At 34.7% G+C, this 15,727-nt stretch overlaps 1 protein-coding gene across 1 annotated transcript in view; it reads right to left on the bottom strand.

Annotated features, from left to right (window-relative positions):
* The window catches only part of LOC117179721 (heparin sulfate O-sulfotransferase-like), an 86,502-nt gene that overhangs the window by 57,373 nt on the left and 13,402 nt on the right, over window positions 1–15,727 (bottom strand). The window contains exon 2 of the mRNA XM_033371763.1: window positions 11,464–11,696. Within this exon, the coding sequence (XP_033227654.1) occupies window positions 11,464–11,696 (233 nt within the window). The remainder of the gene's footprint in view (window positions 1–11,463; window positions 11,697–15,727) is intronic.

Raw genomic sequence — 15,727 nt, 5'->3', positions numbered from 1 at the left:
CCCCCCCCCCCATATTACCAGCGTAATACCTGGCGCCCAACTCAAAATTACCCACACACTCTTCCTTTCAAAAACCCGAAACCTGCTGAAAGAAAGAGACATAAGGGTTTAAAAATCAAAACAATAGAATAGGGTTGTTTCACGATTTTAGATAAAATCATTTTTTAATACATAAGTTTAATCTGAATCGAATGTGCGTTATAATTTTTTTTCTGTTGAGTCGTTCAACAGTAAAAAATTATTATTAAAAATTGAAGGCGGTGAAACACTTATGCAAATTGGTGTCACGTAACTCAGCGGTTCTCATAATTATCTATCATGTGATGATGTGGCTTTGATAAAAACCATGAAAACTAATGAAACTCATGATAAAAATGTTAGTCCACGCTCTACTGCCAATTCCGACTTTTTTTATTTGATAGCTTTATTTGTTAAGTTTTATGTAACAAAAAAAAGTTATCCTGTTATAATTGTTTAGTAAACATGACTACATTTAAGAACTTTTTCAATGAATTCTTTATACATACCATGAATATATCTATTTTCGGAAGATTTTCACTCTAGCGAATCCGACTCCTTTGACGTCAAAGAGGCCCTCCAATCGACATCGTGATAGAAAATTCATATTTCAACATTAAATTAAAAATAGTAAACAATATATAAAAAATATTTTATGGGCGCTTTTAAAATTAGAATTTTATATACTATAGATCCATTTATTGGAAAAAATATATCTGAATTTGGAAACAACCCTATTGAACCACTACTCTGGACTTTCACTCTAAATTACCGATGATAACTTTTGCATGCTATTTGATCCATACTTTTCTAATTGCCTAAAATTTTTCATGCCAAGTAATGATAAATGTAGTTATAAAAAGTGATTTTTATATATGCCTTGCCAAATTTTGATATATGACATTTGTAGGATGATTGATGTGCAACATTTTATAACTCGAATTGCGGCTGGTTAAAACAGGTAACTGAACGCGGACAGTAGTGAGAAAAATATCACTGTTATATAACTAAAATTTATCAAAAATACGTAAAAACTAGAGTGGTAATAAAATTTAAAAAAAAAAAACAGTGAAAATTCTGAAATAATTAGCGACATCCAGGAGAAATTAGAATTCACTATTTTCTATATTCTTTTTTCTTAATAAAATTAAAAGTGACGGATAGCCAGGGAAAAAGTGCGAACTGAAAAAAGCATCATCCTTCGAGAGCATCCCCGCCTACGACATTAGCGACGACTAAGCACTCATGCATTCATGAACAAGATAATGGTTCAGCTGAAATTTGTGAAGGTATTGTTGATCTTAACCAAAGTCAACAATCCCAATTAGAAAAACTCCTTGAGAACAAAATTAAAATTGACTTGGGAGAAAAACATGGGGCAACTCACCTAACGCAACATAAAATAGATGTACAGGGCCACGACCCAATTAAACAGCGATATTGCCACGTAAGCCATAAAATAAAGGAAATAATTCACGAAACAATAGACAAATTATTAGAACAGGACATAATAGAACCCCCTAGTTCCGATTGGTCAAATCCTATAGTGATGATAAAAAAACTTGAGAAAAATTATAGATTCTGTTTAGATTTCAGAAAGGTTAATAATATTACAAAAAAAATACCTCTGCCCAATCCCACTCTTGACAGAAATATTGGGCACTTCAAGATCAGCGAAATTCATTTCAAAAATCGATTTAAAACTAGCTTATTTACAAATTCCATTAGAAGAAAGTTCAAAACCAATCACAGAATTCACAGTCACTGGAAATGGCATGTATCAATTTAAAAGGATGCCATTTAGTCTGAGCAATGCTCACAGCTACTTTCCAGACTCATGGACAAAATTATCACTCCAGACTTGAAACCAAACGTTTTTTGGTATTTAGATGACATTGTTATAGTGACTCAAAATTATGACGACCGTTTAAAAGACTCAAACATTGTATTAGATAAAATAAACGATGCAGACTTAACGATCAGTCGAGACAAATGTGAATTCAGCTGCTCAGAAATTAAATATTTAGGTTTTAAAGTTAACGACAAACGAATCCAAATAGACGACGAAAAAATTCAACCAATATTAGAATTTCCTAAACCTAAAAATATTAAACAATTACAGCGCATAATAGGGATGGCAAGTTTTACAGACTGTACTTACCCAAACAATCGACGGCGTAAATTACGTAATCGCTTACGCGAGTAGACGTTTACACGGCGCAGAAGCTCGGTACTCGGCATCAGAAAAAGAGTTCCTAGCTGTGATTTGGGCCATTAGGAAATTTAGGCCATTCTTAGAAGGTATATATCACGGTATAATAATCACAGACCACTTAGCATTAAAGCGGCTTCATAACCTGAAAAAACCATACTGGCCGATTAGCCAGATGGGCATTAGAGGTACTAGAATAAGACTACAAAGTCATATATGGTAAAGGTAGTTCAAATTTCGTCCCTGATACTCTGTCGAGATCAGCAGGACCAGCAAAAAACATAGCATTTGCTTTAGCTTGTAGCGTAGAAAAACCGAAAGCATATGTAGACGACAAAACAGATAACTGGTAATCTACCAAAATCAGACAAGTTAGAAGAAGACCCGAAGAACATGAAAAATGGAGAATCAAAGATTCACAACTCTACTTTCACAGAACTGACGCACTCAAATCTACTATACTACAAGATTCAGACCCTTGGAAACTAGTCATACCCAAAAAACTTGGAGCTCAAGTTTTGCGGAAAAATCACTACAAAACCCAAGTAGGACACTTAGGCTCAGAGAAAACTTACGCGAAAAATTTCGAACATTACTTCTGGCCAGGGGTACATTCGTGATGAAATATGTAAAAAATTGCCAGACTTATCAAAGAGTAGAACAAAGTAACCAAAGTAAGAGAGGATTTATGGGAAAAGGGTAATCGAAGAACCATGGACCATGGTAGCAGCTGATAGCATGGGTCCGCTATCAAGTTCTAAAAAGAGAAAAAAATCAATACATCTTAGTGTTTGTAGACCTTTTTACAAAATGGGTTGAAAGAATCCCGATAAGAAAAGATAACGGGACAACAATAGTCAGAATTCCATAAACGTGTTATTTCGCGCTGGGGAACACCTAGGATTCTCCACACTGACAATGGCACGGAGTTTGTCAACAGAACTTCAAGAGAACTAACCGAGAAATTCCGTATTAGGCATACAAAAACACCTAAATATTACCCGTGAATTAGAACCAATTCAGTCACTGAGAAAAAATATTGAAAATGATAGCGAAATAGAGTTTCAAAGCGTCGATAAATGGACAGATATATTAAGAAAGTTACAAATTATAAAAGAGGAAGTTCAGAAAAATTTAGACCAATAAAATAAAAGACAAGCTTCGAATTATAATTTAAGAGAAAGACCAGCAGAATTTAAAATAGGAGACAGGGTCTTAAAAAGGGTGACAAAACTGTCAAACAAAGCAGATAAAAAGGCAGGCAAACTATATGACCCATATGAAGGTACTTTTATTATTAAGAAAAAGGTTTTCCCAACTATATACGAATTAAAAAACCTTAAAGGAAGAAGTATAGGTGAATGGAGCGTAAATGATTTTTAATTAGAAAACGATAGTACAGGTGCCGGCAAATAGAAGCATTAAATACTAATGATCTTCTGTTATGATAGTTATACTCAATATATGGCAAAATGGCAAAACAGCTGACTCAAAATACAAAAACTGACTCAATAAAACCTAAATAATGTGACTCATTAGATCTTAAAAACAAAATTAGACAGAACGGAACTTCACCTTTCAGAAAAAAGAAAATACTAAAGTACTAACAACAAAACACAGAACTTAAAATCTAATAACAGAAAACAAACTACTCTGACTATTTGTTAATAAACTAAATTACACAGCTTAAATTGAATTGGAAATTTTTATAAGTTAATGAAAGAACAGTAACTCAACAAAAAAAATCTGCCCGCTACACGGGCACATTTCCATCGCGCGCTACACGCGCGGCCCGCTAGTTTGGGCGCGCCTAGGGCGCGCGACTGTTGATTCTCGCGCTCGATTATGTATTTACCTCGCGCTACGCGCTCGGTCTTTATATTTTCACACATTATTGCGCAAACATTTTAAAATAAATATTCAAAACATTCGGCACTGTCATTTTGTGATTGTGAATTCTCTTTCGTTAAAAAAAGCTTAGCTCCAAAATTTGAGCACACCTACGGCACACGACTGATGGCAATCGCACTCCTCGCTTAGTCTTTGTATTTCTTCCGCTTTCGGACATAGACCTTCTCTGATGAGAATGTAAAAAACAGACTTAAAGGAAAATCGACTCTAAAAACAAGAAATTTACACGACAATCGAATAAACGAAAGACGCACAATACAATACTCCGGCCGAAAATGGGCAACTTAGCTGACCCGAAGAATTACAGGCCAATCACTTGTCTGAACATACTGTATAAGATATTCACAGCTATCCTCGATGATAGGATTATTCGGGCAATCGCACCTGTATGACAAGAAATGTATGAATAACGCGGCTCAAAGAAAGGTGTAGCAGGATGTCGGGAGAATCTGCTCATCGATAGATGTGTCTGAAAAGATGCAGCAACCTACCAGCGTGACCTATCGATGGCCTGGATTGATTACCGGAAACCTTTCGATTCGACCTCCCGTAGACTTACCATCTGTCTTTTAGAAAGTTTATATGTTTATCCGCAAATCGTGAGGTGCATAGAGAGATGGATGCCACTTTGGAAAACCAGATTTACTATCTCATCTGGAAAAAAAAAGTATGACAACTAACAAGGGCACCTTTCAGAGAGGTGTCTTTCAGGGCGACACTATGAGCCCATTTCTCTTTTGCCTCACATTATTGCCACTATCTCTAGCACTTCGCCATTCCGAGGGGTACTTTTGCGGCAAAGCTGCAAATCGAAGAACCTGAGCTCGTCGATAGAAGCGCTATACGATACATTTGTGATGGAGACTTGTACATAGCTGGATTTGTCACTGAGCCGCATTCAGAATGTGACATCTATAAAGGATACTCTCCGAAACAGATATAAACGTCTCATCCGGTAGATTTGGTCTTCCGAACTGTCAGCGAGGAACAAAGTACCTGCAACGAACATGCCTGCCGTCCTGGTAGTATTGTATTCATTTGAAGTCGTTTCATGGACGAACAACGAGCTGAGATTCCTTGATATCGGGGCACGAAAAGTTATGCACATGAACACAAGATGCATCTTAAGTCTTTTGTTTCGCGACTATACATCTCACGCCGCCAAGGTGGTCGCGGAATATTGAATCTTGAATGTCTTCACAACAGGATTATTCTGGGTACAGCACAAAGAGTCACAAATGGAAGAGATCCTCTTCTTAAAATTGTCAGGACACACAAAGAAGTGGGCAACGGAGCGTTTCTGTACCAAGCAGCGGAGGAGGCTGCTAAAACACTCGGACTAACTTCAGTACTAGGCGTAAACAGAATGCATCAAATCTGATCTATCTCGAGTAATCACTCCTGAAAGCCCGGATTAAGAAAGCACAAGAGAAAAACTTCCGTGAACAGCTCCTCGATAAGAGAATGCACGGCATCTTCCACAGAAATGTGGAGTATCAGTCAATGTCGTGTGCGCTAACTTTTGCTTTCCTTAAATCACCCGAATTGAAGTCTGGCAGTGAGTGTTTCATTTTGACATATCAAATAAGTGTCATTTCCACCTTAACATACCGTCGCCACATTTTGAGCCAAGACATTCCCGATGTACATCCAAAGGCCCAATGCGGCACTAACAAGGGAAGGTATCGAGGTGTCCGCCTCCGATTTTCTTAATTTCCATATATGTTGTAGAGCAACTAAAAATAAGAGGTATGGTGTTTTTTATTTTTACCATAATTAATATCTACGGGGTAAAACTTCCCCTAAAGTATACACTCTAAAAAAAATTTTATTTCTTCAAATAGCTCTATCAAGACAAAACCAACTCCATATGATTTGTCATCAAAACATAGTAATAACTGCAATAAATTTACTGCGTGGGGTTACATCTCTTATTTTTTGCAGCAATAAAGGTGTTTTTTAACATGTTTTGTTACACTTACAACTTTTTCATCAAATACCTTTGATTAGGGGCTAGTTCCCCCAAAAACTGATTTTTTGTATTATTTTAAGGTGGCTTTCTAACTCAAACTCTTCTTTGTTTATATAAACTTCTATTTGACATAGAATTTCCATTTCGTAACGATACAACCTCTGACGATAATTAAATTTACTGTAAGGGGTAACGTATTCTATTTTTTTTGCAAGGATGAGCGTATTTTTTAAATTGGTTTTTTAATACATTAGTAATTATTCTTGATAAAATCATTCAAAATAAATCAAAACAATAATAGATTAATATTCAAAAAGCGATGAGTACGAAAAAAAGTTTTCCATGCAACTTATGCATTGAAAAAAAAATCATTAATTATAGTATATACATTGGTGCAATAACAGAATGACATTATTATTAATCTCTACACATTATTTTTTGTTCGGTTATTATTTTTATAAGACGATATTTTTAATTGGTTTATTATTTTTATTGGGTTATTGCTTTCATAAAACGTTAGTCTATATATGTATAACATGTGTGATATTCTTCGAAGAAGTGTTTAAAACAAAGCGGTTTTTCACCAAGAGCATCTGATAACTGAAATTTCATCACAGTAAGTACATTTATTACTCGAATATGCTTTAAACGCAAATTTTACTGGATATATGAAATCGCCTAATTTGCTGTCGACATAACCACTCTTATACCATGAATACTGAAAAACATTTTTATATCTTGGAGGCGACAGTTGGTTATGTATCAGAGATTGGATTTTGATTATATTATTTCTTGACTGTAGACTGATATCGTGTTTGTGTAATAAGAAATAATCAGAAATATATTTATGGAAATTCTTCCATACCCGGAATCCATATACATCTAACGGCTGGATCTTCATAGTAGTCTCTTTAGGTATTATATTTAATATGATTGTTTTATCTTTAGGTGTATATTTTTGAATAGCATCTTCGCAATGGCCACTCCATGAATCCAATAACAGTAAACTTGAATTACTGGTATGGGGAATAATTACTTTTTCTATCCACGTGCTGAAATGCTCGGTGGAGAAAAAAGTATGCATCTAATACATATATGGTCCTGATATTTCATATTAAGACCACGGTTTTAAAGTAAGACAAAAAATCAGTTTTTGAGGGAGCACTCTCGAGGTGACTTTTGACGTGCAGAGCCGTTCTCTCTTACTTTTTCAAAATATCAGATTCAAGGCTTTTAATGTTATTTTACCAAATTCTCGAAACGGAACAAATTCATTTTTTTTTCTTCTAAAAATTAAAAAATATCATTGAGGGGTAGCTAGCCCCTAATCAAGGGTATTTGATGAAAAAGTTGAAAGACCCTCACTTTCATTTTCATTCAAATAGTGAAGCACTTTCGTATGAAATTGATCGAATTTCAAAACTTCTGTGTGATGAAACATGTTAAAAAACAAATTTATTGCTGCAAAAAATAAGGGATGTAACCCCATACAGTAAATTTATTGCAGTTATTACTATGTTTTGATGGCAATTCATATGCAGTTGGTTTTGTCTTGATAGAGCTATTTGTTTTGAAGAACTAAACAAAAAAAATTTAGAGTGTATACTTTAAGAGAAGTTTTCACCCCCTAGATATCTATTTTCGCAAAAATAAAAAACAACATACCTCTTATTTTTTGTTTCTCTACAACATATATCGAAATGAAGTAAATCGGAGGCGGAAACCTCGATACCTTCCCTTAAGAGTGCTTTATCACCATCTCTGTCACTCTGAAGGCATTGATCTAAATATCGCTCCTCTAAATGCTCCTAGGAAAATAGGGTCAATTGTCAAAAATGAGATTTGCGGCATATAGTGGAACTTTATATTCTCTCAGCATTTTGGCGTAGTGGAACCACCATGCGGCGCATTTTGAAGGATGATTTGCATTCGATTCCGTATATAGTGCAAATAACAGAAAGAATATTCCCGACAGACCGCAATTTATGTTATGGGAGTTTATTATAATTACCAAAAGACCAATCCAAGAGTAGAAATAGTTGTGTTACATTTGTAATGCTGCCTATAAATGATTCTATACACAGTCGAAGCATAATGGGCAAAAAAACAGACAAATGTTAACTGAAAACAATAGCAAGTCCAAAAATATTACAACACAAAATGAATCAATTTTAACCCACATAGTAGATTTTTTAACCCGAAAAATTAATTCTTTACCAAACAAATTTTTTTTCACGAAATACATGTATTGTCAATTAGGGGAATTCGATAAAACACGTAGCACCCGAGGAGCTGTGAAGCACATCAATGTCAGGAGTGCAACTGCTACTTTCATTCAATTTGCAGTGTGATAATTGAAAAAATAAAGATTATGGAATATACGCCTTGTGTAGGTTGTACAACAGGACCGAAAATGCAACCATCCAACACAAAGAGGCCGTAGCTAATCTCGCTTATCAATCAAAACGGACGAAGCGAAATTTTTATAAGAAATGTCATCTAGCAGAACAAGGATCTACAGTTCAAGTACCTTAACCTGATGTGGACAAAGATCGAGGAGACACTCGCAATGTATTAGCTGTGGACACAGATATCACGAATGGTAGATTGTATCGTCTGGAAACGAGAAATGGCAAATTAAGGCAACTCTACGTCAGATAAATTGTATACACCACTGCAAAGCAGAATAACGATAATACAGTGGTATTTGACATATCGCCCCCCTCCATTTATAAACCAGTTGTCAATATACAGGGGCCTGAAGTTTTCACTTATTCTGGACATGAGTCCGAGTCCATTATTCTTCATTACTTTCGCAATAAAAACTAAAATAGAACAGTACGTTCTTGTACCCATAAAATGAGCCTCCTATGTTATCTTGGGTATGTAAGGTTCCAAAAAGAAATAAACTTCCAGCAGCCAACTTAAATGAAGTTTAGACGTCATGACACGCCTAAGCCGAATACTTATAGAATGCTAATTTCTAAAAGATTAAGGCTATTATAATCATCAGATAACAAAAATCTACCGTTTGATACCTATCTCTTAAGTGGCGGACGAAAGGGCATTTTCGGTTCCCTTTTTCAAAATTGATTTTCATAACAGGATACAAATTCAAAATGTAAACAAAAATTAATATTACAGTCTTAAAGTACATGAAAATTTGATCTACTGAACACGAGCTTCAAGAGGGGAGTAAGCTTTTCAAAAATGTTGTGTCAACATTTTAAGTTTGAGCAAAACTCTCTAAGCTATTGACCTTTAAGTCTTCGCCCCTTCGACGCGTGAAGCAGCGTGCAAAAACGCGTTATTCGTTTGGTCGAGCAGTTGCAAGGTAGTGATTTTGTGATAATATTCGCCACAATTTTCTGTAAATTTTTATACAGGAAATGTGCTTTATGCAGCTGGAATTGATGATTCAGTGTAAGTTAGAAAAAAAATTTCTTCACTTTTTCAGTTTAAAACATTAAACGCGTTTTACTCAAAACTACCATTTTCAAATTCGGTGCCAAACACTCACTCAAAAACTACTGCACCGATTCTTTTTAAATTTTGCAAACTTTGTACATATGAAATACCTCCCCCTGCGTCGTTTTTTTTTTACATCAAAGAGATTTTGTAGCTACAAAATGGCGAAATTTTTCGTGACAAATCGTTATTTTTACATTAAAGGAACACATCAAAAATTGTAAATTAAAAAAAGCGACGTAAGGAGTAAGAAAAACTTACGTTTTAATCAAATTTCTTTGCTTTTTTATTTTCGATTATTTTACGATGACGTAAGTTGGCACCGTAAATCATGATTTTGAAAAGTTATTTCTTCAAGTTATCGTGTTTACAGATAAGTGTGACATCCACCCACATGTCCACACATAAACACACACGCACATTCACTCATACGTAGATCCAGACAATTGTTCAGAACGTTGTAACAGACATTTTTAATTGAGAAACGTTCGGAGAATCAAAGGAATTCACCGAATTCAAAAGGCTTCATAAAAGTCAAGTAAATTCAGTGAATCCAAAAGAACTACAAGATTGCAAAAGATTTCAGAGAAGTTGAAAGGATTAAGTAAATACACAAGAACTCAGAGAATGAAAAATATTCAGAGGATTTAAATAAATTTAGAAAATTCAGAGGAGTTCAGGAGTTCAATTCAAAAGAATTCGCACAATGAAAAAAATTTTAGTAAATTCAAAAGGCTTAGAAGAATTATAAGTAATTCATAGTGTATTGTAACGATGCCAAGAGAATTTTAGAAAAAGTTCATTTAAAGGGTTACAAGTGAATTCCATGAATTCGTTTGAACTCTAGAGAATTCACAACACTCGAAGGAAGTTAAGATACTTCAACGTGTATTATAAAGATTTTAAGAAAATTCGGAAAACTTTAAAATAATTCAAAAGTCTAAGCAAATTCAAAAACTTCTACATAATTCTACACAACTTTAAAATAAAAACCTCTACATCTGAATTAAGTAGTAGGTAACTCGCCGAGCAAAGTTAACTAATTCTATTACATAGGCAAACGATATTTTATAAACTTTTTATCTCCTCGTAAAATAACCGTGTGAATCCGTAGAAAAAACATTGCCAACATCCTGCAAATTTAAAATCATATGGCCAACGCTTCTGAAGCGCATGAAAACTGCCGCGAAATTTGAATCAAACAATCAGAATGCTAGACGCTATTTTGGAATAATGAAATTTATGATGTTATATAGACATTCGGAAATATAAATATCTTGTTACATAGAAATTCGGCATTATAAAAATTATGTCTGAATATAATTCGGAAAAATAAGAATTATGTCGAATAATAATTCGAAAACATAAAATGATGATAAATAATCATTCGGAAAATAAAAATTAGAACCAAAATTTGATTATTCATTAATTACCTTTACAAAAACATTGAGTATCATTTCCAATATCATTTTTTATCCGAAATTCAAAAATATAAAAATGTAACTTGAATAATGAGACACCCTGTATTTTAACAAATATAATTAAACATATGCGCAGGTCCAAATGAGAAAGGACCAGTATGTCGATTTCATTTTAGCATTCATGAGCATTTCTGTGAGTCAGTGACGAAATTCACGATTTTGGGTTTTTATGAATCGGAAGTTGTGAATTTCACGTTTAAAGAAGAAATAAATATGACTGTTGTTAATTTTGTACAGTTTCTATGTTAATTTAATTTTATAGTGACCAAAGGCAGTTTTAGCAAAAAAAAAAAACGTTTTCATCGTAAATTACGATATTTGGCTATATTTCCCCAAGAAGAAAAAAAACATAACTTATAAGAGCGGAAACCCTTCTGATCCGAAGAAGTAGTATGACATACCTGATTCACGAGCATAAGAGTATGCATATTGTTAGTAATATTGATGTGAAGTGTGTGAAACTTATTTCTTTTGCACAGATCATAGACCACACCCACGAAACTCGTGGAACCTGTTTTCGGTACTCTATTATACATTAAAACTATATCATCCTGCTGAAGAGCCTTGTTGTATATTTTTGAGTCAAAGGCAATATCCTTCTTCGATTTTGAGTTTATTTGCATAACAGCATCATCTGTAAAATTAGTAAAAATTTTACGTTAGGTTCAGTACCAGAAAAACGAGAACCTCTCTAAATATACACAAACCTTTTTAGAACATTTTAATTGCCTAGAATAAATAACTATGTAATCCGTTAAATATTGAAATTACATCTCTAAGAGAATGCATTATTATTTTTTTAATTATGAATTCTTTCGAATTTACGTTTAAAGTTCCCACGTAGCTTAGAAAAAATATGATTTGGAAGACACGTACTTGCTGCTTTCTGAATGGCCGCTAAAATACAAGAAAGGTTTTCAAAAATATTTGTCAGTCATTAAAATTTAAAAGTTCAAGCTTCTAAATACACGTTTTTTATTTGAAGTAATCAAAAACCAAATTAAAATTAAATTAGTCAGAGTTAAATGGTTTTCAAATATAACAATTTTAAAATACAGTAATTTTAAATTAAAACGCTTAATGATTCATAAGTATAAAATGGCTGCCTTTTAGCATGAATAGGTTCAATGCTTCACTGAAGATCTCATTTACCAGAATCAAGGAGAACATAAAAAACAACAGCTTTCATATCTCGAGCGGAAATATCACTCTTCCAAATAGGCTGTCCTCGTTAACACATTAGAGATACGCGGTTAACCCCAGTAACCTTAAATAATTTCGCTTAAATAATGGGCTAGATTTCAAATTATCTTGGTACCTCCATTGCTAACGACAGTCTGCTATATATTTTCAGACTCAATCAAGGAGAACCACATCCTCTAAATTAGAGAAGATCTTTCTCGGTACTTTAGTCAGATATACAAATTTGCGTAGGGGGTGGGGAGACAAAAATACCAGTAAAAGGCATTACGCAATATGTGAACGGCCGCATACCCCTTCCATTGTCGTTGCGATCAAGGATTACTTGTTGCTTAGTCAGTGCAAAGAGCAAATAAGGGGAGGTAGGGTATGCCTCTACTTACAAGTAAGCATTTCAGGCAACTTGGCTGACTCGAGATCCCAAGCAGATCATCCGACGGCAGACTATCTATTCCTTTAAGGTTTGGCCTGCGAATTCTACTGGGGCTAAATTACGAACCCCCTAATATTATTTATAACAAGGAACGGGAGTCTGATATTTTGGTGCATCTACCTAATTAAAATAACATGATTTTAATGGGATATTTAAACACGAATTTTAATATATAGAATAATCCAAAAAATTACTTACGATTTAAACGATTACACTCACCACGCTGACCGGAATAGGACGTGAATTAACCTCATCACTGTCGAATAATGACAAAAAGTAACTGTTCATATGCATCAACTCATTCACTTCATTTTCACTCATAATCTAATTAAAATACAATACCAACTAACCTGTGCCGTTCCAGCCAGACTGACAGCTAAGCTGATCGGTCGCCTCCATAGCATTGATTTCCAGGAACTTAATGATCACCTAGACATACGATTGGAATAATCCGATGTCACAAGGGGATAGACGTTATGATAAACAGCCAACTTGCTTTTCTTACGAACGCCTTTGCTAAGTTCGTGTCACTCTTCGTCCCAAGTCCCAAGTCTTATGTAGGGATCCCTTTGATGGTAGTAATCCCTTCTACTCAACCAACTCCCCTGTGCCCCTGTTCGGCATAATTTGTGCAGTCTATTCAAAGCCATTTTCCCCAGACGATATCTATTAAATTGAGCAGACTTGCCCGGCCTGTTATGTTCCCGATTGAATTGCAGATTTGCAACTTTTCGCTGTAGAGCGGGATTTTCCCAGCAGACTGCAAAATTGCAGTAGTTCAACCTATTTTCTCACCACAAATAAATTAAAGAACCGTTTGCAGTCCGACTTTAGAACGAAACATACCACTTTAACAGAATCGCTTAAATTCACCACAGATATTAAATTGACAATAGACAGAAAGGAAACCACAGTGGTGGTTCTATCTTACTTCTTTAAAGCATTCTACTTGGTGGACCATAATCTTTTACTTTAAAAACTTAATTTGGTTGACTATCAGGTTCAGTTATTAAATGGTTTGAGTCTTACTTTAGAAATCGTTGCTAACGCGTTAGAAATAAGGTTCGCCAAAGATCTTCTATACCACCTACTATGTTTAATATCTGCATTTCAGATCTAGGTCGCGATTTGAAATACTGAAAATATTACGAGTGTGCAGATGACTTTAAATTCTATCTTTCAGGGCCCACATAAGAACTGAAAAAAATCGTAGGCAAAGTTCAGGTGAATATTGACTTCATGGTTCATTGAGCAGTGACGAATGGTCTCATGCTAAGCCCAAACGTTAGATTTCAAATTTTTAACGAACCGCACTCTGTCCTGAAAGAAACAAGTAATGGCCATCTTAAAAATTACTTTCTTAATTCGACAGCAACTGTATACAAAAATCGTTCTTCCTACTTTAAATAGGATTTTATTATTAAAAAGTTTCATTTTACGGTTTTTTTATTATGGTTATATTGCACTTATGACTTCACGGGGGACTTAAATAAGAAATTGGAACAAGCCTTGAATGCATATATCCGTTTTATTTATTAATCGCCTAAAAGTGAACAAATTGCTCCATATCGTCTGAGCTGGGTTGTTGATGGTAGCTAGAAGAAGGGAAGTTAGAAATTCATTGTATTCAGAGTATAAAGAGGAATCTTTAATCTTAATCAATCGAGCATGTACCCTTTTTAATCTGGTTTGATCTAGTTGTCAGTTCCTCCATCTCACAGAATCTGAGCAAGTCGGCATGAAGGACTTCCTCGGTTATACATAGATGAGCTGCCATAGGTACAGTTCAGCCAATAGTCGGTTTATGAAACGGCACGGAAAGGATACATCCGAACATGGTATCTTGAGCTGCCAGAGAGCCTAACGCACCTTTTCTAAGTCTTGATAAAAGGCAGGATTCAATATCTATTACATATAATCCTATAATAATATCTATACTTTTTGAGCTAAATAGATCAGGATTTGCTAACGCAAGCTTCCTTAATTCTTTCTCAACTTCTCCACCCGGTCTTACAGGTATAGTTGAGCTACTTTTTTCAGCGCCTATTAACTCACCTCCTACACCGTAAACCAGTGCATTAACCCTTTATTACTTTGGATTCTAAATTTTAATAAATCTTTCAGGTACAAAACAACACTTCGAACTTTGATCTAGCAGAACTCTAAGTCATTAACCCTGCCGTTGTCAGCCCTCAAAATAATTACGGCGATCGGTAGTAAAATAGAGCGAAAATATTCTAATTTATTATTTATAAAATAAACGATGGCGTCATTGTCAATAGAGTCTATTGCATTCAAATAATGGGCTCCCTTTATTGATAAGGATAGAAGTGTATCCGATACTCCATCTATTATTACTCCCGAATTGCTAGTTTCAGCCACTTCCCTGAAAATTGAGGCAACTTGATTTTAGGTGATCTAAGAATAGTATAATTTTATTGACTAACGTTCTCTCGCTTTGATTGAATAGCTACGGCCGCAACATTCGAGACACGAGTATGAAACTTTAAATTTAAATAATCGAGACCTGCAAGATAATCCTCTTTAATTTGTAATACTGATGCTGTCAAAACATAAATATAAGATAATAAGCAGCCTAAAACTACGGCCCAAAGCAGGAGTAGGCATCAAAAACATGCATTGAAGTATTTGCAATCCAGAAAAGTAAAGGAGAGAGAAAGAAATAGACAAAAATTCAAATCTTAGTGAGTATCTGATAGAGGCGCTGAAGTAAGGAATATAAGCTAAATATGACCGCGCAACGGGCTGTCTGTTGGAACGTGGCTTTATTGTTTGCAATCATTTAAAATGTAATTACTAAACGTACTTTCGACCGGCTATAAAAAAAATAGTATACACGACACGGACAGGAGGTTAAAAGTCCTGAATTGTGTGCAGTAATTTCAAACGTACTGCCCTCGTAGTGTGATATACTATATACAGTCTGTCAAGTTAAAGCGTGGGTGGCTTTACTCGCAGTCGGTAAGGTGTATCGACATGATTTTGGTGTCAAAATATTAAGAAGAGCTCCC

The sequence above is a fragment of the Belonocnema kinseyi genome, chromosome 9, assembly GCF_010883055.1.
Source record: "Belonocnema kinseyi isolate 2016_QV_RU_SX_M_011 chromosome 9, B_treatae_v1, whole genome shotgun sequence".
NCBI lineage: Eukaryota > Metazoa > Arthropoda > Insecta > Hymenoptera > Cynipidae > Belonocnema > Belonocnema kinseyi.
The sequence above is the reverse complement of the archived record's forward strand: the minus strand, read 5'-3'. Positions and strand labels throughout refer to the sequence as shown.